The sequence below is a fragment of the Neomonachus schauinslandi genome, chromosome 11, assembly GCF_002201575.2.
Source record: "Neomonachus schauinslandi chromosome 11, ASM220157v2, whole genome shotgun sequence".
NCBI classification, from domain to species: Eukaryota; Metazoa; Chordata; class Mammalia; order Carnivora; family Phocidae; genus Neomonachus; species Neomonachus schauinslandi.
This window is the reverse complement of record NC_058413.1, coordinates 8,296,840-8,322,109: the sequence shown is the minus strand read 5'-3', so window position 1 is coordinate 8,322,109 and position 25,270 is coordinate 8,296,840. Positions and strand designations below refer to the sequence as shown.

Below are 25,270 nucleotides of genomic sequence, written 5' to 3'. Positions count from 1 at the left end.
AGCCTGGCCGCTGACCGAGGGCAGAATGTTGACTGACCCACAGCTCTTCGCGGGTGCGCACTCGCTCAGCTCTTTCCCTGAGATGTTAGAGAGTAGACTACCTCGGAGGTTCCTGGCCCCCGAGTCCTGGCAGACATGACTGCGATTAACCCGAGCCTGACATGGCAGAGCCCCCAGAACCCCCTTCCCCGCCCCCCGCCTGTGGCTGCCTGTGTGAGGGGACCTGCGCTGCCCTCCTCCAGCCCAGCCTCTTCACACTGACTGAAGGCCTGTCCTGGCGTTGGTGGAGAAAGTCCTGAGACTGAGGATGGCTTCCTGTCTGTGCTCCCATCCCCCCCAGCTCCTTCCTGTTCAGTGGCTTACTCTGGTCCGCGTGGTCCTGACATTTTCCATCTTACCTCCCAGGCAGAAAACCTGCTCTTGGATGCTGATATGAACATTAAGATTGCAGACTTTGGCTTCAGCAACGAATTCACCTTTGGGAACAAGCTGGATACCTTCTGTGGCAGTCCCCCCTATGCTGCCCCAGAGCTCTTCCAGGGCAAAAAATACGATGGACCCGAGGTGGATGTATGGAGCCTGGGAGTTATCCTGTATACACTGGTCAGTGGATCCCTGCCTTTTGATGGACAGAACCTCAAGGTGGAGTGAATCGAAGACTTAGTTGTTTGTTTTTTTCAAATTTTATTTTGAAGTAATCTCTACATCGAACATGGGCCTTAAACTCACAACCCCAAGATCAAGAATCGCACACTGCCGACTGAGGTAGCCAGGCGCCTGAGGCTTAGATCATTTTTATTGCCTCTCCTTTCCACTCTTGGCTTCTGGTCTTACCCCTGACCTCTCTCACACTTGCCACCTCTACATTTTCCCCAAGCCAGAGATTCGGAGACGGGCTTGCTAAGGGTAGCAGCGGACACGGGGTCTTCTGTGCCCAGTGTAATGACCTCCATTCTTTCCTCAAGGGATAGGATAGATTGTATATCCGTTCACCCCTCCAAGGTGCTTGGGATGGCAGGCCTCAGGCTGGTCAAGCTAATGGGCATAGGGTGTTGACCTCAGTGCCTCTCTAGTGGGGTGCCTTGTCTCAGGCTCTCTTCCTCCTGCCATGTTTCATGTGTGTCTGCCTGGTCAGTCTTTCGCTCTCAGGAGCTGAAGGTTTTGTATTAGGTTTCTTCCCTGGGCCTTGGGGTGATTTAAATTTCCCTCCTACTGGGGCACCTGGCTGGCTCAGTTGGTAGAGCAGGCGACCATTGGTCTCAGGGTCGTGAGTTCAGGACCCACGTTGGGCGTAGAGCTTACTTAAAAAAAAATAATAATAAAATAAATTTGCCTCCTACCTCAGGAGCTACGGGAACGGGTACTGAGGGGAAAATACCGCATTCCGTTCTACATGTCCACGGACTGTGAAAACCTGCTTAAGAAATTTCTCATTCTCAACCCCAGCAAGAGAGGCACTTTAGAGGTGAGCAGCCTGGAGCCCAGCTGGCTGGAAAGTCCAGGGTTCCCAGGGACACCTCCAAGCTGAGTCTCCTTCCTCCCTGCCCATACCCTTCCTTTTGCTCCCCAGCAAATCATGAAAGATCGATGGATGAATGTGGGTCACGAAGATGATGAATTAAAGCCTTATGTGGAGCCACTCCCTGACTACAAGGACCCCCGGCGGACAGGTGAGGCTCTGCTGAGTTATGAGCTTGAACTCCCTAGGACTCAGGACCAGCCTTAACTATATGTCCCCCCTGTGCAGAATTGATGGTGTCCATGGGTTACACACGGGAAGAGATCCAGGACTCACTGGTGGGCCAGAGGTACAACGAGGTGATGGCCACCTATCTGCTCCTGGGCTACAAGAGCTCTGAGGTGTGTGCCCCCTCCTCTTTCCCCTGCCAGCCAGCTTTGCTGTCCCTAGCACCCCCGTTCTGGTACCAGTTGAGGGCAGAAGCTCCTCTCTGAGTAGGTATGCTCTCTGCTGACAAATTTTAAGCCTCAGCACTGGTGGGTAAGGCTCTCTGGCCTTTGCTTTCACTGGTCTCTTTCATGGAATGGATAGGAAAGCTAGTGGGGTCTAGGCCTGGGCCTGGGTTTCCATGTGGGTGAGTAGATCTGGTCCCTTCTGTGCTGATAAGGCTGGATCAGTTCTTTGTCTTTTTTTGGTTTTGTTTTGTTTTTAAAGATTTTATTAGAGAGAGCACGAGTGTGGGGAGAGAGGGGCAGAGGGAGAGGGAGAAGCAGACTCCCCGCTGAGCAGGGAACCAGACATGGGGCTCAATCCCAGGACCTTGGGATCATGACCTGAGCTGAAGGCAGACACCTAACTGACTAAGCCACTCAGGCGTCCCAGGATCAGTTCTTTGTTGATCTAGAAATCTTTGTGTCTGTTTCCATGTGTTTGTGTCCCTCTGCATCTGGAAGTGTCCACCTCTGGGTGTTTGGGTATGTGGGTCTCTGTGCCTTTCTAGTAGGAGTCTTGAGTCTTTGTGTTGTTTCTGCCTAGTGCTTATGTCTGGCTGTGGGTATCTGTGTGCGTGTTATGTCCATCCTCCTGTCTATTCATCTGGAGTTCTCGTGTTTGTTCTTGTCCCCGTCTGGGTAACCATGTCTGTGTGTGAGTCCGTGGGTTTGTGTGGGAGTGGGGTCTTGCTCACCATCTGCATGTCCCTACATGCACTCCTGGCCTCCCTGCTCTCCCCCTGGTAGTGTTGGGCTCCCTCTCTCGGTTCTCACCTTAGCCTGCTCAGGAAGTATATCTAGTTGGGAGCAGGAGGGTGTGGTCTCTCAGTCTGAATGTGTGTTCTTCAGGGCATGTATATCCCTCTCTGGGGGCAGGGAGTCTTTGGTGTGCTGGGGGCCGGGGCGGGGGGTGTCTTTGGCTCTGTCAGGATCTTTGCTGGGGCATGTGTGTCTCAAGGAGTGTTTAGGTACACCTGGATCCTGCAGGAGTATGTCTCATGTGAGTCTGGGGTGGCTTCCTGTCAGGCGGGACTGTGTGTAATTACGTGGGTCCATCTGTACACATCTCCAATGACTTCTGCCCCGGTTTTTCTCTGCTTGCAGCTGGAGGGCGACACCATCACCTTGAAGCCCCGGCCTTCAGCTGATCTGACCAATAGCAGTGCCCCCTCCCCCTCCCACAAGGTACAGCGCAGTGTCTCGGCCAACCCCAAGCAGCGACGCTTCAGTGACCAAGGTGAGTGCTTGGGGGGTGGGGGTTGCAGGTGGGGACTCACTCCTCTCCTGAAAGGACACAGGTTCTGGGGGCTTAGGATGACACTGCCGAGTTTCAGTCCCAGTTCAGCCACTTACTAGCCTTAGGCCAAGCCACTTAACTCCCTTCACCCTCTGTGACATGGGGTTTGCCAAGTTGCTGGCAAGACTGTAGGAGAGCAGAGAGAGAGAGAGAGAGAGAGAGAGAGAGAGTGTGTGTGTGTGTGTGTGTGTGTGTGTCTCAGGCACTCGGTGGGCCCCTCACCCTTACCCATTCCCACCGTCCCTCTGGCCCAGCAGCTGGTCCTGCCATTCCCACGTCTAATTCCTACTCTAAGAAGACGCAGAGTAACAACGCAGAGAATAAGCGGCCTGAGGAAGACCGGGAGTCAGGGCGGAAGGCCAGCAGCACAGCCAAAGTGCCTGCCAGCCCCCTGCCCGGGCTGGAGAGGAAGAAGACCACCCCCACCCCCTCCACGGTGAGCATCCCTCCGGGTCCCCCACCAGCCAGCCCCACTCCTACTTCCCCACCACCTAGCTCCCCTTCTGCAGTGGAGCCAGCCCCCTCCAGGCAGCTCCCTCTGGCCACCCACCGCCCACTGTATCTTACCTCCCAGGCCACTTTGGCTTACTGTAGAAAGCCTCCCCCCAAGAGGAAAAGCAGAATCCTTTCTTTTCTCTACCCCTGTCTGCTCCTGCCGGAAGGCAGAGGGAAAGCCAGTTCTGTGAACAGAAGAACTCTTTGGTTTTCTGTGATACAGCTCTGCCCTTTATTCCCCACAGAACAGCGTCCTCTCCACCAGCACAAATCGAAGCAGGAATTCCCCACTTTTGGAGAGGGCCAGCCTTGGCCAGGCCTCCATCCAAAACGGCAAAGACAGGTGAGCCGACCCAGGCCCTGCCCACCACGCTGCCCCAGAACCATCTCTCACAGCAGTGACGTCTGTCGGCAGCCCCACCTCCCCTCCCTGCTCCCTGGAGTTCCGTCCTGGCTCTGTCCGGTCCAGCTTGTCCACACACCAGCACCTCCCCCTGCTCACCCCCCCACCCCCAGTCTCCTCTCCCCTGTGCTCCTGGGACTGCTCCTTGCAGTGGGCAGACCGAGGGAGACTCCAGGGTCATCTCAGCTGCCTTCTGGCTTCTTCTTCTTCTTTTTTTTTTAGTTATTTATTTATTTAAACAATGTCCACACCCAATGTGGGGCTCAAACTCACGACCCCAAGGGGCGCCTGGGTGGCTCAGTTGGTTGAGCAACTGCCTTCGGCTCAGGTCATGATCCTGGAGTCCCGGGATCGAGTCCCTCATCGGGGTCCCTGCTTGGCGAGGAGCCTGCTTCTCCCTCTAACCCTCCCCCCTCTCATGTACTCTCTCTCTCTCTCATTCTCTCATTCTCGCTCTCTCAAATAAATAAATAAATCTTAAAAAAAAAAAACAAAAAAAAAAAACTCACGACCCCAAGATCAAGAGTCACACCTCTTCTGACTGAGCCAGCCCGGCGCCCCTGCCTTCTTGCTTCTTGACTGCAGCCAGGGCATGGCAACCATGCTCCTCTCGGCATCAGCGCCTGAGGCTTTATTTGGGGGACCCCAGCTCAGAGCAGAGCCCAGAGCTGCCCACCGGAGGGGTGTACATGTTGAGGGTGACCCCAGCTGTGCCTGGGAGAACAGATCCCCCCTTAGCCTTGACCGCCAGCATCTCTTGGTGTGTTGCCTTCCTAGCTCCTCCTCTTCTGAGCTTAATGAAAATTCCCCTTAGCAACACCCTGCTCTTTCTGTCGACAAAACATCCTTGTTCTTAGAATTCCTAGGAGACCAGCGCTACCCGGAGGCAGTTACCTCCTGTCGGCTTTCCTGCACTTTTGGTTTCCTCCCCCAGGTTTTGGCCTGCCTCACTTTCCTCACCCACCCTCCACTTCCCAGCCCCGCCTTCCTCGGCTCTGACTGGAGTCCCATCACTGCTCCCCCGACCTGACCTGCATCCTGCCAAGGCTTCCCCCGCCCCGCATCCCCCCCCCCCCGCCCGTCTCTGGCCCTTCTGCCCTGCCCTTGCTTCCTAACCTGAGCCTCCTGCCCCCACCCACCCCTAACCCAGGCCTCTTCGCTGCTTTTGTCTCCTAGCCTAACCATGCCAGGGTCCCGGGCCTCCACGGCTTCTGCTTCCGCCGCGGTCTCTGCGGCCCGGCCCCGCCAGCACCAGAAATCCATGTCGGCCTCCGTGCACCCCAACAAGGCCACTGGGCTGCCCCCCACGGACAGTAACTGTGAGGTGCCGCGGCCCAGGCAAGTGTGCTGGGGCAGCTGGCGCACCGGGTGCCCTCAGCCTGCCCCCCCCCCCGCCCCCCCCGCTCCCCCCCCCCCCGACCCGGGGGTCCTGCTCTGTTCTTGGCATCTTAGCCACAAGAAATGGCTCTGTCCCCTATAGTCAGGAAGTAGAGAGAACAGAAAAATAGCTTAATGCCCCTCTTTTCCTCCAGTTCTCCCTCTCAGAAGCCATCCCGAGGCTCCAGAAGGAAGCCTTTTTGTTCTGAGCCTTCCTGGACTTCCTTAGGACCCCAGGGACAGTCAGCACCAAAGGGACTCAATCCTTGAGGGTTGGTCAACATTGTCCCCTTGAGGTTCCAGTGTGCCTAGCTCCAAGGAGCCACTTCTCTCCGGCCTGTACTGCTGGCCACACACGTGTCCTCCCTCGCCTCCCCCCCTCCCCCAGACCATCTCCTTCCACCTCCACCTAGATGTTCTCCTTTCCCGTGTCCTCAGTGGTCACACCCCTTCCTTCTGTGTCCTCTGTGATGGCTGCCTCTGCCCTAGCATCCCCTTCCCTCTTCCCAGCCCGGGGTGCTGCAGGTGCTTGGTGCTGATGGCGTGCTTATGCCCTGATGCGTTTCCTCCGCCCCACCTCTTCTCCCACAGCACAGCCCCCCAGCGTGTCCCTGTCGCCTCCCCCTCCGCCCACAACATCAGCAGCAGTGGTGGAGCCCCAGACCGAACTAATTTCCCCCGGGGTGTGTCCAGTCGAAGCACCTTCCACGCTGGACAGCTCCGGCAGGTGCGGGACCAGCAGAATTTGCCCTACGGTGTGACCCCAGCCTCTCCCTCTGGCAACAGCCAGGGCCGGCGGGGGGCCTCAGGGAGCATCTTCAGCAAATTCACTTCCAAGTTTGTACGCAGGTGAGTAGGGGGCTTAGGGTGGCAGAGAGAATGAGGCCCGGCATTCCTACCTGCCTGGGTGGCGGGGGATGAGGACTCCCGGCACTAGGCTTGGGTCTTGGGGTTAGAAGAGGCCTTGGGAAGCCTAAGGAATTGGGTCTTTGTCAGCACCTCACGATCCCAGACCTGTCCGTCCCTCCCAGGCTCTCCCCAGCTCCTGTACACAGCCCTCGTTCTCTGGCCCCGAGAGCAGATGGCCAATGCCGCCTCCTCTCTAGGAGAGTGTGAACTCAGATGCTAAAATAAAAGCCCCCCTCTTCTCTCCTGGGTTCCCATGGAAACTTATATTTGGTGACGCAGCTGCAAAGTCATGAGGCCTGAGCCAGGCTGGGCCGGCAAGGAGAGTTTTTCCTGGTCCTCTGTCTCGCCCCCTCTGACCTCCTTTCCCCCCACCCAGTTGGTTGGGTCCGGCTGCAGTCGCTCCCTCGGCCTCAGCCGCGTCCTCCTACCCGGGGCTCGCTTTGATGAAGGCCATAAATTAAGTAGCTGGTGGGGGCCGAGCTGGCCTCCTCCCTCGCAGCCCAGTGGGTTGATGCTTTCCGAGGTGGCAAGCAGGGTGGGGATTCTCTTCATGAGGTTTCTCACACCTGGCCCCTGGCCACCCCAAAGAGACAGCTTACAGTGCACCTAAGCCATCGTGCCTGGTGGGATGCTCCGTGTCTCCATCCCACGGTTTCCTCTCCTGCCTCGGCGTAGCTCGGGAAGCAGCAGCAGGCTTGCCGCCCTTCCTGCTGCACTTCACTCAGCTGGAGGAGCCGAGAGCCATGCCCCTTTCCAGGCCCGGAGTACGGGGCTGTGGGGCGGGGCGGGGCAGGGGCAGGTCAGGATGTCTGGGACTCTAGTCTCGCTGAGCGGCTCTTCCACACATGGGGTGACCCTTGAACCTGTAAAGCCCACTCCCCACCTGCTTATCCACATACTGTCTTGTTGGGTTTTTTTTATTTCTTTTTTTATTTTGTCTTTTTTTGTTTGTTTTTTTAGAAATCTGTCTTTCAGGTTTGCCAGAAGGTAGGCGTTCAGCCCGCTCTGTGTGTGTGTGTGTGTGTGTGTCTGTGTGTGTGTGTCTGTGTCCTGTGTCCTGCCTCCATCATTAACTCCCCTTTTCTGGCTCTTGCTACCGCCTCCGTCTGCTAACCACGTCTGTGTGGCCCCTCTGCCATCTTAAAGGGATGAAGACTGCCTTTGACTGGACGGCCACTCAGGGCAGACGGCTTGTCCCCAGGCACGGGGGATCTTCTCAGGGAATTCTCCCTTTAAGATTGTCTCCTCACCCCTACCCCAGGTTTGGGTTTTGGTTGCAAGCACTGGGTTCCTTCCCTGGCCCTTTCCCCTGTCTGTGCATGCGCTGTGAAGAAGCTCCATGAGGGTTGCAAGTGCATCTGGGATGGGATCTCATTCTGGATCTCTGGGTCTTTCCCTTCTCTGGTCCCCTGAACTTCAGGGCCATGTGACCTCTTGCCCCTGTCCTGTGGATAGCAGGACTTTGGGGGTACCACAGGGACGATGGGGTCCCAAGGCTTCAGTCTGACGCTTCCAGGCCCAAGGAGCCTTTGCCTCACAAGTGGGCACAGCATCCCCTTCTGGCAGCTCCTGCAGAACTAGGCCCACTGCACCCCCACCCAGCACACCTCCTGCCTCCAGCGGGATCTGGACGAATTAAGCCACGCCTCTTCTCTGGGCCCGTGTTCTCTGGATGGGGACTGTGGCTTCCAAAGGGCAAGGGGCCGGGATGTTCTAAGGCTGGGGCCATCTACCTCTTTGCCCTGGCAGAACAGTGGAAGATCCCCCCCCCACACACACACACACACAGGCATCTCCCTTCCTAGGCCAGATCCACCCCCTGGCTCTATCCTCATCCTCTCTGGAAGGCTGGGTGGGCCGTATGCCAAGCTGAAGACCAAGGGCCGGGTTGGGAGCACTGCTTCCCCAGGGCGGTCAGCCCAGGCCTTGTGCTGGGGCTAGGACACCTGGCGGACACGGTGACCCAGCTGACTAATGGCCAAGCCAGGGTCCTTAGGCTTTCCCCTTTCCACCCACTGCTCCCCACCCAGCTCTTCACTGCATGGCTGGCTGTTGACTCACAGGCCCTGGTGGGGGCCTGCCCGACAGGGCGCCTCCACCCACAGGGCAGGGACCAGGTGGGGCTGGGGAGAGCAGCAGGCTCCCTCCCCTGCACAGCCCGGGCTCCCTGCTCGCAGTGCGCTTGTGTGCATTCGTGTGTCTGTTGTGTCTTCGTGTTCCTTTTCCACGTGCTGCTGCCGCTCTTTGTCCTCCTCACGTCCCTGCCCTCCTCTGTAGTCCCCAGTTCCCCGGCTCCAGGCACCCATCTTCCAGCCAGGAGCTGGAGAAGCCGCTCAGCGGGGCCAGACCTCTTCCCCACCCACCCTCCCAAGGTGCTGGCCCTGCCCTGCCCTCTGTCCTCCCTTCTGTACAAGCAGATGGCCTAGCAGCCTGGCAGGCAGGGGAGTTCTAAAAGAATGGGGGAGGCGGGCTTGTCCATGGACAGCCTCAGGTCCCTTCTCAGGTTCCCCCCCCATCTCCAGGCACCCATCCCCAGGTGCTCACAGTTCCAGCTCTTGGCCCTTTGAGCCTCGTGAGAGAGGCTTCTGTCTGCCCCCCGCACACACACACACCGCGCCCCCCAGCCCAGCCCCTTCCCTTCAAGAGGACTGCGGCTCTGGGGCCCGGGATGCTGGTGTGGAAGACCCATTCACAGCATGAGGCCCTGGCTGGGGGCTGGGGGGGGAGCTGCCTCATGCTGTGGCTGTGTGCTCCATGCGCGTGCCTGCACATCCACACATCCCCCCCCCCCCCCCCGCCCCCACGCCAGAGGCTCCTTCTCCCCCGCACACATCTTGGGGAGCGGGGCGAGGGACGGCCCCATGTGCTGGGCTCCCCGCTGCCAGGGGCCAGTGTGAGGCGCCGCAGAGCCGTGTTGGCCTGCCAGGTGCCGAGCATGGGGCCTTAGAGCTTGGGTCCTGCTCACCCGCCAGGGGCGCCTCACCAGACCCACCCTCACCTGGGTCTGCGGCGGTGGACGGAGCGAGAGGTCCCAGCACTAAACTCTCCCTCGCTCTGTTTTTTGAGGAACCTGAATGAACCCGAAAGCAAAGACCGAGTGGAGACGCTCAGGTGAGAGGGCTGGAGCCAGCATCGGCCCTGCCCAGGCCACCGGGCTCGCCACGAGCCTCCTGCTCTCTTCCTTCTGCCAGCTGGCTCCTCCTCCGGTGGTTCGGCCCTGTCCCCACCCACTCGGGGCCTCCCTTTCCTCAGAGAAGCCCCACGCCCCAGCTGCAGTAGGTGTGGGCCCTTCTCCTCAGCTCGAGTGCCTTCGGGAAGCAGGAGCCCTAGGCTGGGCGGTTGGGGCTACAGATTCCTACCCACCGCCCAGCCCACCTTTCTGTACCTCAGCCACTGCTTTTCGTCCAGTCTGTGAACTGCTCAGGGCTGTTGAGCACGTGCTCCCCTTTTCTCCCTGACCCTCCCCTCGTCAAAGAGAAGCATGGAACTGTCACCCTCCCGCCCCCTGCCAGGGCCTGGCTTCTCCTCCCCTTTGCCCTCCCTGAGGGAGGTCACAAAACTGCCCGCCCCTCTCACCCTCCCTCTGCTCCCTCCTCCAGCACTGTTGCCTCCGGGGCACCCTCCCGCTCTCCTCTCTGGTCTCCGGGGGGGCCCTCTGCCAGGGTGGCTCTCCCGGGGGTGGGGTGCCCCAGGCCCCGCCCTGACACCCCCCCCCCCCCCCGGACTCTGCCCTCTCCGCAGACCTCACGTGGTGGGCGGTGGAGGCAACGACAAGGACAAGGAGGAGTTTCGGGAGGCCAAGCCGCGCTCCCTACGCTTCACGTGGAGTATGAAGACCACCAGCTCCATGGAGCCCAACGAGATGATGCGGGAGATCCGCAAGGTGCTGGACGCGAACAGCTGCCAGAGCGAGCTGCACGAGAAGTACATGCTGCTGTGCATGCACGGCACACCGGGCCACGAGAACTTCGTGCAGTGGGAGATGGAGGTGTGCAAGCTGCCGCGGCTGTCCCTCAACGGTGTCCGATTTAAGCGGATATCGGGCACCTCCATGGCCTTCAAAAACATTGCCTCCAAAATAGCCAACGAGCTCAAGCTTTAACAGGCTGCCAGGAGCGGGGGGGCGACGGAGGCGGGCCAGCTGGACTTAGCTGCTGGGGCCGGGCTCCAAGCCACCTGGGCGAGACTGCGGAGATGGATTGGTGTGTCTCCCCCTGCTGGCACTTCTCCCCTCCCGCCCTTCTCGGTTTTTTCTTCCAAGTTTGGGGGGGATGGGAGATGGTTCTTCCCCCTCCCCCGACATTTACCCCTGCCCAGAAAGTCCCCCTTCCCCCCTCTCCCCTACAGGAGGCAAAGGAAGGGGAGGGAGGGGTGGGGGGGCAGGGCTCCCCCTCGGTACTGCGGTTGCACAGAGTATTTCGCCTAAACCAAGAAATTTTTTATTACCAAAAAGAAAAAAGAAAAAAAAAATCCCAGCGGCCACCTTTCCTCCCTGCCCCATTGGGACAGTCAAGACTGGATCTGTGGGGTTTCCCGGGAGGGTGGCTCAGGGCTGGAACACTCTCAGGCAAGAGTGGTGGAGTTCCCTGTCAGGCCCTCCGCCAGGCCCACTTTGGGCTTCTCCCCTCTCCTTCCCTCCCTCCCCTCCAAGCAAACCACCAGAGGTGGCCTTGCCCTGACCTCAGGCCCCGGGGTTGGAGGCCTGGATGGCCGGGCCAGGGGCTGGGGGCAGGGCGCTGCGCAGCCCTGGGTGGGGGGTGGGGGGGAAGGGGGGCGCTGGCGGCTGCCCCGGGCTGGCAGGCGAGGCTCGGGGCTCCGGCCCCCTCCACACTGTATCCTCTGCCCCTCCTTCCCCAGAGCTGGGCATTTCCTTCCACAAGCTGCTGTGGGAACTTTTGTTCCCCTCCTCAAAAGTCTGTGCCATCTTCTCCCACCCCTCCTGGGGAGAAGGCGGGGCTGACCCCCGGGCTGGGAGAGGGGAGGGGACTGCAGGGCAGATAGGCTCCTCGGCCCCCAGGGGGCCGCCTGGGCTGCTAGTCTCCGGAACAGGGATGCTGGGCACTCTCCGTTATGGGAGAGCCTTTGTCTGAAAGCACAGCCCCTCGCCATTCCTCTCCCCTGCCCCCTTCATTGGCATTAATCTGGGCACCAGCTAGTTCCATAGCAGTGACTCCCCTCACCACTCATCTCCCGGCCTTGCCTTTTCTTCCTGACACTGTCGCCCCTCCTCTCAGGAGACACTGCCCAGGGCCTCCACGGGCCGCCTGGCGGGAGGCTGGATAGGGCAGCAGGGGGCCGGGAGCGTCTGCCCTCCCAGGGGGTGGGGGGACAGATAAGGCCTAGTGACTCCCGGCTTGCTAACCTCCTCGGCCAGTGTGGGAGTGGCTGGTTATGGGCGCTTGGCTGGTGGCGGCCGCTGCATCCCTTAATTTATTTCTCTGCTGTTTCTGTTCCTGAGAAGTTGGGGGAGGGGGGCCCTGCACAGAGGCTGCCCCTGCCCTCACCCGAGTTGTACATTTTTTTGTGATGGGTTTTATTTTTTATTTTATTATTTTATTTTTTTTTTTTTTGATTTATGATGACTCCACCCCTACTCATCACCCCCCACTCCCAGCCCAGGCTCCGTGGCAAGTCGATCCCTTGGGTCCCAGGAAGGGGCCTAGCCAACCTCAGCCCTCCTGCCCCAAGCCCCAACTGCAGGGCTCCAGGCTCTGGGCTCGGCTCCGACCAAGGGCTCTTCCTCCCTCCCTCCCTTTCTCTCCTCCTCCCTCCCCACCCCTCCTGCCCAGTGGAACAGCCCGGGTGCTCTGAGGGGCCAGGAGGGCATGGCTTGGCTCCCAGAGGGGGTGGTGGCTCTTGGGGGGGCTCCCAGGCAAGGTGGCCCCTCCCCACCCACCCCCCTCCCCCCCACACCCGCACTTAGTTTCTCCTCTGGATCAAACACGTAATAAAGAGAATGTTTGGAATCTGAGCTGCCTCCTCCTGTTTCTTCTCCCAGCCGGGCAGGGACCCAGTCCCCCGTGGGCAAGATGTGGCTCAGCCCGCCAGCCTTGCAGGAGAGAATGGATTCCTGTCTGGGGCCTGGGGGAGGCCAGTACTGGGTGGCTGCTCCCTCCCATCCTCAGGGCACAGACAGGAAGCCAAGCCCAGGGCCCTCCACACCAAAAGAGAGAACACTCAGCGAACGTGGAAGATTTTATTTTTTAAAAACATTGAAAAATAAACCCATGTCTGCATATGTTCCCAGCCCTCCTTTCTCTAAGCTTTCGGGCCGTGGGTACAGTGGGCACCCCCAGAACTCCTCAGCACTTCACAGCAGGCTCCAGAAGACAGGAGAGCTGCCCATCCAGTTCTGCCACTCAGGCCCCGAAGGAACCTCTCTGCCCACCTCCCCCCTCCAGCCCCCTCCCCACCTCACCCCAACTTATTGCTAAAAGAAAGGAAAGAGGAAGAACAACCAAGGCTGTCCTCTCCCCCATCCCCCGAGCTAAGGTCACTACCCCCTCTACACAAAGGGCCAGACCCAAAGGCCAAGCCCCAGCAGACCAGGAGGCAGCCATTCCAGCCCCAGCCAGGAAGAGAAAGTACCCTCAGGTCAGCTCAGAAGGCCCCTGAGCCCCAGCCCCTGGCTGGGGTGGGGGCCGAGAGACTCAGCTGCCAGAAATGTGCAGAGCCCATAGGTCCAGACTGCCCACTGGCAGCTCCGGGTTTTCGAAAGACCTGGCCAAGAGCTCTAGTCCCTTCTGTCCTCGGTGAAGCCAGAGGTGTCCACGGACGGCCAGCAACGTGGTTCTGCAGCCTCCGGTTGGTGGAGGGCCTCAGGGCTCAGAGTGAAGGTGCTGGAGGCTCCAGAGGGGCCCCAATCAGGGTGGGTGGGGGCTGAGGGCCAGGGCGGGCACTGTGGCGGGAGGCAGCCAGGGCGGGGCGGATGAGAGGTGGTGGGGGCTGGTTGGGGGCCAGCCGGGGCTGGAGGAAGCGGCCCTGCTGGAGTGGGGGCGGCTGGCGGAGCAGGGTGGGCGCGGTGGGCAGAGGTGGCCTCAGCAGCGGGGGTGGCTGGGACAGCGAGGTGGGAGGCGGAGGCGGCGGCGGCACAGGGGGTAGCGATCGGGGCACAGATGTCGAGACGGAGGTGATCTGTACCTGACAGGAGAGAGGAGGGAAACCAGGCTCAAGCCCATCCGCGCCCCCACCGAAGAATGGAGGCGGCTCAGCTCCTCACTTCTCAGAAGGGCTTCTCTCACCCCTTCTCACCTCATCGTCTTCCTCTAGGGCCGGGGCTGGCAAGGCGGCCCCTCTCCTGGCCTCCTCCATGGGGACCGGGGCTCCGGGGGCCCCATCCTGCTCGGCCTCCCATTCCTGCAGCACCTCCTCCAGATTGAAGCGGCGCCGGTAGCTCACAAAGAAGGTCTTCACCTGGGTCAGAGTCTTGTTCCCAATCACCTCTGCAATAGCCCCAAAGTCTTTGCCATACCTACGGATGGCTGCAAGGATCAAAAGGGCAGCAAAATGTGAATACCCCTTAGAACTAGTTCCTTCCCTGGCCCTTCCCTTCTGCCCCAGCTCCTTGGAGAGTGGGGAAAGATTCCTGGGGCTCTCCATGCTCCCCCCCAGTCTAACCCACCTTGTACGGCCAAAAGCTGCTCATCCGTGGTCCAGCGGGAGTTGAACTTGGTGTTGGCCTGGAGAGCAGAGAATTTATCCTTTTAGACTCAAAAATTCGGAAATGGAGGGCCTTGCCCCTCCCCCCAAGCAGAACTACCCTTTTGGCTCCCCTGGCAGGGGGGAGGGGGGAAGCCCCTCCTGCACCCACACCTGAAGCCACCTTACCTCAGGGGGACGCAGTGGATCGATGCCCCCCTCCAGCGCCTGGCGGAGGCTGCTATTGGTCTGCTTCATGCTTTGCACCTGAAAAGGCCAGAGAAACGACCCATCAAACTCTCCTGCCAGAGAGGCCACCAAGACCAACTCTCACCACCAACACGGCTTGTGGCCACCCACCACCCAGCTCACTCCTCCCTCCCAACTGGGCTTCTCCCCATCTTGCAGGCCAGACGGGTTTCTTCAAAAGGCCCAGAAAAGAAGACCAAGTTACCCAGAAGCCTAAAGGATGAGGCAGAAGCAGTTTGGGCACCTGCACCACTCCCCTTATACCTCGGCTGTCCCCGAAATGTAGTTCCTGGGCTGCCCGCTGCCCCCTCCCACACGGCCCCTTTTCTCAGGCCCCCACCTGGCGCTTGAGGGAGATGAGCTGCGAGTCAAGGCCTCGAAGCGTGAGGTTGGCAAGGTCCGGGCTTCCTGACACAGCCGTGAGGCCCTCAGGGCTCAGGTACATGCCCTTGGGTGGGCGACGCCGGGTTCGCAGCGGGTGGTGGCGGTACTGAGACCCCTGGGCCTCCTTCTTCCCGGGGCCTGGCCGGGTATTCAGGGGCCGAGAGGGCAGAGGCTGCCAGGGAAAGGAGAGGGGTGGGTGGTGCGGAGCCCAGGGCCAGGGCAGGCGGGTAGGCAGGGCCAGACCTCACCTCTCTCTTGGGGTCTCCAGCATCCGGCTCTCCCTCACTCACGGCTCCCCGGCCCTCTTCAAGCTCATCGCTGTTGACACAGGGGCCAGGAAGGCAGTGAGGCAGAGGCCAGGGCCCCCCAGAGCTCAGCGTGCCCTGCCCCTGGGCCCCCAAGGCCCCTACCTGTCTTCTTTGTCCTTTCGGCCCCCCAGCCGCCGAGCCTGTCTGTCCATCACGCTGGTTCGGCTGCGGGTCTTCTTCCACGAGTAGTAATACTTTACCAGGCTGGGGATCAGCTTGTCAGGCAGCTGGAAGGGCAATGCCAGAGGCTGGGGCCCACCCAAGACCCTCCGCCCCCGGGCAGGCTCATCAGAATGGGAGGGGCTCAGGAGCGCTGGCAGGGATGAAGAGGCTTTACCATCTGCTGGATCCGCTGGAAGCATTTGCCATGGAAGCCAAAAGCCTGTTCAAACAGCACCTTGTCCTCCACGGTCCACTCGTCGGGGAACGGGGTGAAGTTGGCCAAGTCGGCCAAGGACTTCTCCACATCATGCTTATGCCACAAAAGCATGCCCAGCGCCTGGCCCGAGAGAGAGAACAACTCGGGCTCAGCTGCCCCCAGCACTGTCCTGTCCCCATCCCAAATCCCTACGGGGCCAAGGCTCACCTGCTCAATGTTGTAGCCATGCTTCTCCTTGGCCATCGCAATGTACTTGTCAACTGCGGGAATGGGAGGGGGCCGGTATTGGAGAAGGGGTTACGACCCCTGACCCGAGCCTGCCCAGACAGAAGTAGGCCCCCAGGGGCTAGCGCCCACCCCACCCCCCACCCCAAGCCTGAGCCCCAGCGCAGGGGCTAAACCCACACACCTCAGCCTCCAGCCCACTTCTGAGAAGAGCTGGTCACCAAGTGGCATGAACCCAAACCCCCAGCTCCCAGGGATGTGACCAAACCGGGATCCTGCCCCACTCACGCTTGGCATCTGACACACAGTGGTTGGGCGACCACACCAGCATCCCCTTCAGCTCCTTGTTACTGTAGCGGGCAGGACTCTCTGAAAGACAAGAGCAGAAAAGGGAAGACATTCAGATCAGCCTGGTGGCGCTGGCGTGGACTCATGGCCAGCGGGTGGCAGAGAAGTGGGGCTTGTGAGGTGAGGCCCAGAAGGGAAGGAGGGGCAGAGACCCAGACAGGAAGGCAGAGCAGGAAAGCTAACCAATGCCACGGGCCACCCACCCCCGCCCGCCCAGGGCTCCCCCAGGTGGGGCTCAGGGCCAAGCCATGGGCCCTCCGCTCCCCTCCCTTCGCAGCCTGTCCTGCCACTCACCAGGCTTGCACTCCGGAATGACGGCCTGGTAATTGGTTCCAACGCGGATCATGCTGTCTGTGGAGCCAGGGGAGGCAGTCAGGGCTCGGGGGGGAGGGGGGGGTGGATAGGAGGATGTGGCGGGGGAGGTGGCTGGCCTGGGGTTCTCCTTCCTGACCACCCAGCGCCCTCACCTTCCAGAAGGCTCACTTTTCCCTGATCTTCCCCTCAGTTACCCTCAGCCACAGAAGAAACTGGAAGATGAGACCCTGCCTAGTCATAGCCCATAGTGGAGGGGGTGGGGGGGGGGCGGGGTGATGGCAAGGACAAGGGGCCAGTTTAGAGCCCAGGCCAAGCAGAGCCCTTTGTTCTGGCTGGGGGGAGGGGGGTGCTGCCCCTAGACCTGGACCATAGCCCTGCAGGGAATCCAAGGCTCCTCCCCACCACATGAGCCTCACAGCTCGGTGTGGAAGTGTCTTTCCAGCCCCTGCCCCAGCCAGACCTCAGTCCCCTGCAAGGTGGCAAGGTATGGAGCCCAAACTGTGGCAAGGAGGGCCGCCTGAGTCCCTCAGAGACTGAGGGCAGGGCAGGGCAGGGCAGGGCAGGGCGGGGGTGGGCAGGACCGCCTCCTCGGCAGCTAGGGGCCCAGGTTCCAGATTCCCCGTGCCGGCAGCCCCCAAGCTTGGGGAAGAAACAAGCCAGAGGCTCCAGTCCTAGGGGGCAGGAACCACGAGTCTAAAACGCCCGTAGTCGGCTACTCTCCCCCCCGCCCCACTCGCGTCCCCGCTGCCGGTGCACCTTTAACCCTAGGCCGCCGGGCTCACCGTGCGAGTGCTCCTCCTCGCTGCTGTCATCCTCCGAGTGGGGCTGTCCGCCGTTGGGCGCCGTCTTGGCCCGGCTGCGGGACAGGATCCCGGAGCCCGCGCTCGGCTTCTCCATCACCGAGGGCATTACCCCGCCCAGCTGCCCCGGGGGGCGCGGGAGCCTTCGGAGAGCCGCGGTGATTGCCGCGCTCGCCTCGGGTGCCGTGCCCGGCCCGGCCTGGAGAGGTCGCCACTGAGGCTACGAGAGGCAGGAGGTCAGCGTGGCCAGGGTCCGGCGGGGCGGGAGCCCTGCGGACAGCTCAGCGCTCTCCGCGACCCCCACGGGTGAGGGCGTCAGAAAAGTTTGTGCAGAAGTGGGGTACGCGGGGGATGAGCGCAAGGTCCGGTGCGGCTGGGGCGCGCTCGCTCTGGACGCTCCACGGGATTGGGGCTCCCCCGGAGAAGTCGGGGCACCCTGCCTTCGGGGCGCCCCGGAGCCCCAACGCCCTCCCGCCCACGCAGTTGAGCGGGCGGGCGCTGCGGCGCAAATGGCGCCCCCCGCGGGCTGCACGCCTCTCGGCTGCACCGGGATGCCCCAGTCCCCGGGCGGGGACCCCTGTCCCGACCAGACCCCTGCCTGCGACGGCAGGCGGGGGCCCCGGCGGTGGCGGCGGCGGCGGCGGCGGCGGGACGGCGCGCACGGCGCGTCGCGCAGGGCAGAGTTGCCGGGAGGCGGGCGGAGCGCAGCCGCGGGCGCCGCCTCGCACCCTCCCCGGCGCGCTCGCTCTCCCCGCCGCGCTCGGGCTGCTGCTCGCTCGCCCGCTCTCCGCCGCCGCTCGCTCCTCGCGCACACAATGAAGCTGCTGGCAGGGAAGTAGTGCCGGCTGCGGCCTCAGCACCCCTCCCCCAGCCGATGCCTCCGCCAGCTGAACATCTGGCCCTGGGGTGGGAGGGAGGGCCCGGGGGGCGGGGCCTGGGGGCCGGGGCTAGACCTCCAGGGGGTGGGGTCAGGACCAGGGTGGAGAGCGCTTCCCTCTGCGGGCCCCCGGGGCTCCGTGACTTGCCCCCGGGGGGAGACCCCCGCTGCCCCCAAGGAGTAGTCGGGGGTCAGCTCCACCCACGCGCACACCAGCCTCGCACACCAGTGGGCTCGGGTTACTGCCGCCTGCCCCGGGGGCCCTGAGGCCGCCTGCCCGCCCGCCCGGGTGGAGCCCAGCTTTTCCTTCCATTTCCCTTCCTGCCAAGGAACTCCCCGCCCCCCCTTCCGCAAGGGGGACCCCCTCCCTCTTGCGCCCTTGGGGGCCAGAGCGGATGGGAGGCCGGACAGGCGAGGAATGAATTCCTCCAAGAGCTAGCTACTGGGCCCAAGCCTAGCTTCTGCTGCATCTGTGGGTTCCCAGGGGTCACCTCAGTTCCCTTTAACTGCTGCAGAATGCACCCCAAAACAGTAGCATAAGGGGCTGAGGGTTGGGGAGTGGGAGGTGTAGGGGAAGGTCTGGACTGCAGGGAGTGGGAGGAGCCGGGTCTCCTCCCCACTGGGTTCACTGTCACCCCAGCTGGGAGCAGCATCCCCCTCCCCCAGGACAAGCGCGGGCAGAGTGACAGACCGGGAAGCGGGTAGAGCGGCACAGACGGAGATGGGGGAGGGGGTGGGCAGAGACTTTCAAAGCCAGACCCAGCCACCCTGCCAGGCACACAAAGAGCCAGCGCACACACCGGCGGCGGCTCTGAGCCTGCGAGCTGCGCCCGTGCCGGTCCCCGCCGCCCGGGGCACGTGCTGCGGCGCACACAGGCCGGAGCCCCCGCCCGCCGCCCCTCCCACCCGGAGCCCCAGATTCCTAGACACACCTCCACCCGGGCACACCCCGCTGTGCCCAGACCGAGCCGAGCCTGCGCTAGCACCCTCCTCTCCCTTCCCTTCCTCGGCCACTCTGTAATCAGATTCCTAAATTTAGAAGCAACCCGGGGCCCAGCCAGGGATCCCCGCCCCCACCCGCTGCCTGCGGCCAGCCGGCCGGGGTCCTGCGGTCGGGCCACGACCCGGCTGGGGGCCGCCTGGTCCTGGGGGCTCCTGTGGGCGGCCGGGCAAGTCAGGCACGACCCCACCCGACTGCGGTGCTGTCGGGCCACATGGGGCCACCCAGCCCGCGGCCACGTTGCCCGCCACACCTCGGGCCAGACCTACGGAGCCGTTTTCCTCCTCTTAAATCATGGATTGGGCACCAAGCCCCAGGGTGGGGAGCTCTGGACAAAGGAGGAGAATGAATGGGCCAAGGGCAGGTCTGACCTAAGGGGGTCTGCTACAAGATGAAAAGAGGCTCCCAGCCTGACCCCTCCTGAGTGGCAAGGTGCCACCTCGCAGTGCCTAGCACCTCCACTCTCCTGGCTGGCAGGCAGCCAGCCCTGTGCACAGCCCTCTCATATGATGGAGTCTTCCATCTTGCCCACACCGGACCCCCAGTTAGGCAGGGCCTCAGTTGGGCCCCCTATCCGCACCCCCCCAACGTTTGCCTTCCTTATGGGCTAATACCTAGCTAGGGTACAGGGCCCAGGCCCTCACCCCCAGGCCTCAGCATCATGCTTATTTTGGCCTCCTTCCTCTAGGGTTGCCCCAGGTACCCCCAGCCACTGGCGTCCCTCCTCTCAAGCCCCCCTCCCCGCCCCCACCCCTGTAAGAATCTCTGCTCCCACTTCTCCCTAGAGCCTGGAGCTCATGACCAGAGAAAGATTCTGCTCTGGAGGTTAGGGGCAAGGAGGGGAGGTTTATTCCGTGGAGTTTGGAGGGGGGGGAAGTCTCTAGGCCCTGGTGCGATGAAGCCTCCGCCTAGGAGGTGGGACATGACAAGGGAGAGGTATCCGAGGAGTTTGGGGGCAACTGTGGGGACCACAGCGTCCAGAGAGGAGGCGTGGTCCTAGTGAGCACCTCCCTCCCCAAGGGGCAATGGCGCAGGGTTAAGAGGGGGAGGGGCAAGGCCCCACCCTCCCACCTGCTGCCTCTGCCCCCTCCCCAGCTGGCCCCCTCTTTTGTGCAAAGCCACACAAAGGACAAGGGGCCCCGGCCGGCCTGGCCATCTGCTCCCAGCCGCCTGAGGGCTCTTAAAGAGACAGCACCCCCTCCCTGCCGCCTGGGGGCTGCGGGGCGGGCTGGAGCCGCTGCTCCACAGGACCTGATCTCCGTGGAACCCCAAATCCCACCCGCTTCCCCCCGCCCCCCGCTCCCCCAGCCTCCAGGTCAGGAATCATCCTCCCCCCACCCCAGGCCCAGGCCGCAGAGGTGCCACGTGGCCCGGAACCTGGGGGTGTGGGAGGGGAGGGACGGAGAGGCAGCCGGGGGACCAGCCCCTCCTCTCCTCCAGCCCTTAGGCGGCGGAGGGGCAGGCAAAGCTCGGTAGCGCGGCCCTAGAACTGGGGTCCCTCACCTCCCTGAGGCCACCTCTGAGCTTCGTGAGAGCCGCTGGTCTGTGGGAATCACCTCCCCGCCATCTTCACTGATGAGCTCCCACTCACCCTTCCTCGGGAAGGAGGACAGCGCCTCTTTTTGAGGGCTGAAGGCCAGGACGCAGCCCATTGCCGCGCAGCGACCCCATGATCGGGGCACCTTTATTTCCTGCATTTCCCAGTTGGAGAAACTGAGGCCTCGCTCAGCCCCGGCCCCCCCACCCCCGCCCCACGGGCCTCCGAAAAGCCATCCGCCCTGTCTGAAGCCTGCCTTCCACTCCTAGGCCAGATAAGACTCCTCACCCCTGAGATCCGCAGGGAAGCCAGACTGAATCCCAGCTTGGTGCTTCTGCCACACTGCTGAGGGACACAAGTTTACATTATTTGTGTGATTGTTTATTTCCTGTCTGTCTCCCTGCTGGGCTGTGGGCAGGGATTCTGTCCACTGTGCTCACTGTGTCCTCAGCGCCTCGCATACAGTAGGCACTCAATATTTGCTGAATGAATAAGTGCCAGGAGCCCCCCAAAAGCGTCCTCTTCCCTGGGCTCCTCGGTCCTCTGCCGGTTGGGCATCTTGCCCCCTCCCTCCTCAAGGTGAGGCAGAAGGGACAAAGGTTGAACAGGGATGCTGGGAGAGAAAAGGAGGGTGACCTTGAGAGAGCCACCAGGCCTCCTCTCGCGTCTCCCTCCTCCCAAAGGCGGGGGCAGCTCCAGCCAATCCTGAACCCGCCGCCCTGCCAGACAGACTGGGACTGTCCCGAGCCCTGGCCCAGCAAGGCTGGCCGCTGTGGTGTGGTGCCTGGGACCCTGGCCAGGCCCTCGGTGGCCACAGCCAAGGGGCTAAGCTCGGGGAAGGAGGAAGGCAGGCGGGCGGGCCCTGGGGTGGGGGAGGGAGGTTGGCAGAATCTAAGCTGAAACCTGGCTGAGGTGTTGGGGGAGCTGAGGGGGAGGGGCTTCCCTGGACTGGAGGCCTGGGGGGTGGGGGGGGGGCGGAGAGGGGGAGATGGAGTTGGGGAAATGGAAAAGATGGCCTACAGCATGGAAGGAGCTTGGGGGGCTCCTTCCCCTCAATCCTGCCCAGACAGGAATCCCATTCCTCTGGCTCCCTAAGCCCCCTGGGGCCCAGGGTGCTGGCCTCCCCCTGTCTGGGCCCAGTTCACTCTGGGAGTCTGGCCCACACACTCCCACCCAGGGTTGTGAAGAGCTGAGAGAAGGTGACAGAGGTGACAATCTGGTGCTTGGCACCGTCTTTGCACCGTGGCCGCGAGAGGAGGCAGGTAAAGGAGGTGAGGCCGACGCATCTGGAGTGGCGCTGGGGGAGGGCAGAGTGCAACGAGGCAGGAGGTCAGCAAGGAGACCCCAGGCTTCCTGACACCCACGCCGAGGAAATCTGACGCCCTGAGCAAAGCAGGAACTAGGGAGGAAGGGTCAGCAAGACCTTCATTCAGAGAGACACGAGAAGGCGACAGGAGCTCCCTGGACCCTCAAGGGGGCGGCTTCCAGACCCGGGAGCCAGCTCCGTTTCTCCGGAAGCCAGGAAGGGGGCCTCCCCTTGCCCTCACCTGGGCAACAGCCGGCGCCCTCTGGCGGTGACAGCATGGACCAAGGGGTCCCACCTCAGCCTGGCCACAAATGTCCCCCCAGGAAGGCACCCCGAGAAGCCCATTCTCCTGGGCTAAGTGTATGGGATCAAGCCCCCCCACCCCCGCTGCGGGCCATTTGGAGTTACTGAGCTTTAGATCCAATCCCCAGCAAGGCTCCTTGGCCCAGAGCCACCACAATCTCCCAGAACAGTCAGGTGGAGCAGAAACCCTTAGAGAAATGGCAGAGGAGACAAGAACAGGGAAAGTGGGGCACCTGGGTGGCTCATATGCCTTCGGCTCAGGTCATGAACCTGGGGTCCTGGGACCGAGCCCCACATCGGTCTGCTTCTCCCTCTCCCTCTGCCTCTCCCCTGCTCATGTCTCTTTCTCTTTGAATCTCTGTTTCAAATGAATAAATAAAATCTTCAAAAAAAAAAAGGACAGGCAAAGTGCAGGAGCAGTGCAGGCTACCCAGTGCAGATCTGGGGTGAGCCCTGGCTCTGCTTCTCACTTGCTGTGTGGCCTGAGGGGAGATGATTGGCCCCTCTGAGCCCCCAGGCACCACACGTCCATCTCTCAAAGAGAACAATAATTCTGGTATCTGATTATTGGGAGGATCTAACATCATCTCAGATGATTACAGACGGACTGTAATTAGAGCCTCCATCAATGCTGGTTTCCCTCGGAAGTAAGGGTCCTCTCGAGCACCCCTCCAGCAGGACTGGAAATCCCCACTCTGCTCTCTGAAGGGGCCCCTGCTCTGTGGACTGCCTGAAGGCCATTGCCCCCCAGGGCTCCTGGATCTGACCTCTAGAGCTAAAAACTCTTCCTCTGTGACCTCTGACACCTGACATCCTCCCTTCAGACTCCTCCACCAACCACTCCAGATTCCTGCCTTCAGTCTGATCTAATTCATGCACACACAGCTGGATACAGATTTTATTTTTAAGATTTTAAATTATTTTTATTTTATTTTATTTTTTTTAGAAAGAGTGGGGTGAGGGGCAGAGGGAGAGAGAGAATCTTACGCAGGCGCCATAGCCAGAGTGGAGCCCGACACGGGGCTCAATCTCACAACCCCAAGATAGTGACCCAAGCCAAAATCAAGAGTGGGATGCTTAACCGACTGAGCCACCCAGGCGCCCCAAGATTTTTTTTATTTTTAAGTAATCTCTACACCCAAAGTGGGGCTCGAACCCACAACCCCAAGATCAAGAGTCCCATGCTCTTCCAACTGAGCTGGCCAGGTACCCCTCTGGATACAGATTCTTAACTTCTGTTCGCATCATGGCCCACTCCTGCTCAATAACCTTCCATGGTTCCCAGTTGCCTTCCAGGCAAAGTTGGAACCTCTCTCCCAGTCCAGGACTCAAGAGCCTTCTAGCTTGTTTCTGATCCAGCCAAGCAGGTCTGCTCACCATCTGCTGAGCCCTATCTGGTGCCCCAGGTGCCCCATCCACCTTGCAAATGCTGGCCCAGCCCACCTATTTGCATGCCCTAAGCCCGGCCCTTCCCTTGAGACCGCTGGCTCCTGCAAGCAAGTTGGCTCTGACCCGGCACATGTAGGGCCCCTGACCTGGCAGCCAGCACCCTTCCTGCCCCTCCATCATGCTCCTCCTCCACCACCCCATCTGCTGCATGGCTCTTAGCACACGACCTCGCCTCCCACTTCCAGAAAGAATTAAGGCCACCTGGGAGGAGCCCTCTCCAAGGCCTGCCCCCACACCCAGAGCTTCAGTTCTTTCCCTCTCCCAGATGTACCTGCACCTTCTCTCTTCAAGGCCAACTCACTCCCAGGCTCCGGCCACTCCCCCTCCACTAATGTGCGCACAGGCCCTCCTGAGTCCTTGATCCTCAGGTACCTCTCCTCCCTCACTACTGTCTTGTCCCTCTGAATGTCAACCTACTTAAGTCCTTCATTCCTAAGACCTCCCACCCCCCACATACACCAGCACACCAACAACACGCACCCCTCCATCTCATGTTTACCTTCGGCTGCCCCTTTCAGCTAAGCCACCGCTGCCTTCTCTCTCTCTCTCTCTCTTAAAGCTGGGCATCTTAAAAGAGTTGTTCACAGCCTTTATCCTTGTCTTCACCTCCCACTCACTCCCCAACCCACTGCAGTGCCGATTCACCCCCCGCCACTCTGCAGAGACTGTTCTTGCCAAGGTCACCAGGGCTGTTATCTCTAAACGCAAAGGACCTTTGGCAGGCACGGTCTCCCTCCCTGTCTAAGCAGGACTGGACAGAGAGGGCCATCCCACTCTGGACATGAGCTCCCCGCGGGCTCCCCTCCTGCCTGCCTCCTAACCCTCACTGTTGATGCTTCAGGCGCAGTCCACATCCTTAACTTCCGGGCTATGGACTCTCCAGCCTCCATCTCTAGCCCAGACCCCCTTCCCAGGCTCTGGACTGCCGTATCCAACCAACTGCCTTCTGGACATCTGCCGTCAGTTATCTCACGCACCTCGTGCTCATCCTGTCCAAAACAGATCTCACCCTCTTGACCAGCCATTTGCATTGTCGGCCCCCTCCCACTTCCCTTTCCCACCCTTACCCAAAGTAGAAACAGAGAAGTTGCCCTGCAAGCCTCTCTCTGCTTCACTTCCAAGTCCAACCGGCTCCAATTTCTCTCAATCCCCTCCCCCACGGCCACGCCCCCACCCCGTCACTGAACCAGCCTCCCAGCTGGCCTCCTTGCCTCCTCTCCTGCTCCCCTCTAATCTACTCTTTATTCAACAGCCAAGGTGATCTTTCTCAAATCCAATCTTATCAAGTCAGTCCTCTGCCTCTCCGTTACCCTTGGCTTAAGTTCCAGCTCCTGAGCATGATGTATCTCCTTCAAAATCTGACCTCCTGGGGCCCCTGGCTGGCTCAGTCGGTGGAGCGTGCAACTCTTAATCTCGGGGTTGTAAGTTCGAGTCCCACGTTGGGTGTAGAGATTACTTAAAGATAAAATATTAAAAAAAGAAAAATCTGACCTGCTGACATCCATTCCCACTTTGCCTTTCTCTTTTGAGGATCCATACGGTGCTGTTGATCCCCAATGTCAGCCTTTCCCAAGGCCCTGGACACCATGATTGATTGAGAAAGGGGACTAGCAGCCCAATTAGCACATTGCAAATATGGGACAAAGGCCAGGAAGCTGAGCCAGGAGTGTTGGCTGCCATCTTTGATCACCAAGGGAAGCCAACACTGTGGAGGGAAGCCA

The 25,270-nt window shown here is 61.0% G+C and overlaps 2 protein-coding genes across 11 annotated transcripts in view; one reads left to right on the top strand and one right to left on the bottom strand.

The window, feature by feature from the left end:
* MARK2 (microtubule affinity regulating kinase 2) overlaps window positions 1-11,213 on the top strand; it is a 55,704-nt gene extending 44,491 nt beyond the window's left edge. For 3 of the 9 annotated variants that reach the window (XM_021685498.2, XM_021685504.1, XM_021685501.1), the window contains 12 exons: window positions 406-642; window positions 1,346-1,465; window positions 1,571-1,670; window positions 1,748-1,860; window positions 3,055-3,187; window positions 3,502-3,683; window positions 3,988-4,085; window positions 5,322-5,483; window positions 6,114-6,371; window positions 7,392-7,418; window positions 9,498-9,542; window positions 10,173-11,213. In XM_021685498.2, the coding sequence (XP_021541173.1) occupies window positions 406-642; window positions 1,346-1,465; window positions 1,571-1,670; window positions 1,748-1,860; window positions 3,055-3,187; window positions 3,502-3,683; window positions 3,988-4,085; window positions 5,322-5,483; window positions 6,114-6,371; window positions 7,392-7,418; window positions 9,498-9,542; window positions 10,173-10,533 (1,836 nt within the window). In that variant the 3' untranslated portion in view covers window positions 10,534-11,213. The remainder of the gene's footprint in view (window positions 1-405; window positions 643-1,345; window positions 1,466-1,570; window positions 1,671-1,747; window positions 1,861-3,054; window positions 3,188-3,501; window positions 3,684-3,987; window positions 4,086-5,321; window positions 5,484-6,113; window positions 6,372-7,391; window positions 7,419-9,497; window positions 9,543-10,172) is intronic. The other 6 variants (XM_021685499.2, XM_021685505.2, XM_021685502.2 and 3 more) reach the window with 6 other exon arrangements.
* A 1,838-nt stretch (window positions 11,214-13,051) lies between these two features.
* On the bottom strand, window positions 13,052-17,239 carry RCOR2 (REST corepressor 2). 2 transcript variants are annotated; one of them, XM_021684963.2, is made up of 12 exons: window positions 17,060-17,239; window positions 16,257-16,313; window positions 15,903-15,983; window positions 15,597-15,649; window positions 15,348-15,509; window positions 15,113-15,237; window positions 14,951-15,020; window positions 14,659-14,874; window positions 14,259-14,336; window positions 14,053-14,110; window positions 13,683-13,912; window positions 13,174-13,571 (listed from the first exon to the last, which is right to left on the bottom strand). In XM_021684963.2, the coding sequence occupies exons 1-12, from the start codon at window positions 17,184-17,186 to the stop codon at window positions 13,257-13,259; spliced, it is 1,572 nt and encodes a 523-aa protein (XP_021540638.1). In that variant the 5' UTR covers window positions 17,187-17,239; the 3' UTR covers window positions 13,174-13,256. The 2 variants fall into 2 exon arrangements, with proteins under 2 accessions (XP_044775394.1, XP_021540638.1); XM_044919459.1 differs by lacking the exon at window positions 13,683-13,912 and having other exon boundaries at window positions 13,052-13,571; window positions 17,060-17,229.
* Window positions 17,240-25,270: the final 8,031 nt, after the last annotated feature.

Bases quoted from the DNA above. Each gene is read 5' to 3' on its own strand.
- RCOR2 (XM_021684963.2), bottom strand. From the start codon at position 17,186: ATGCCCTCGGTGATGGAGAAGCCGAGCGCGGGCTCCGGGATCCTGTCC. The intron at 16,314-17,059 runs GTGAGCCCGGCG...CTGGCTCCACAG, and splicing joins CGAGGAGGAGCACTCGCACG to ACAGCATGATCCGCGTTGGA. The intron at 14,111-14,258 runs GTAAGGTGGCTT...TCTGCTCTCCAG, and splicing joins ATCCACTGCGTCCCCCTGAG to GCCAACACCAAGTTCAACTC.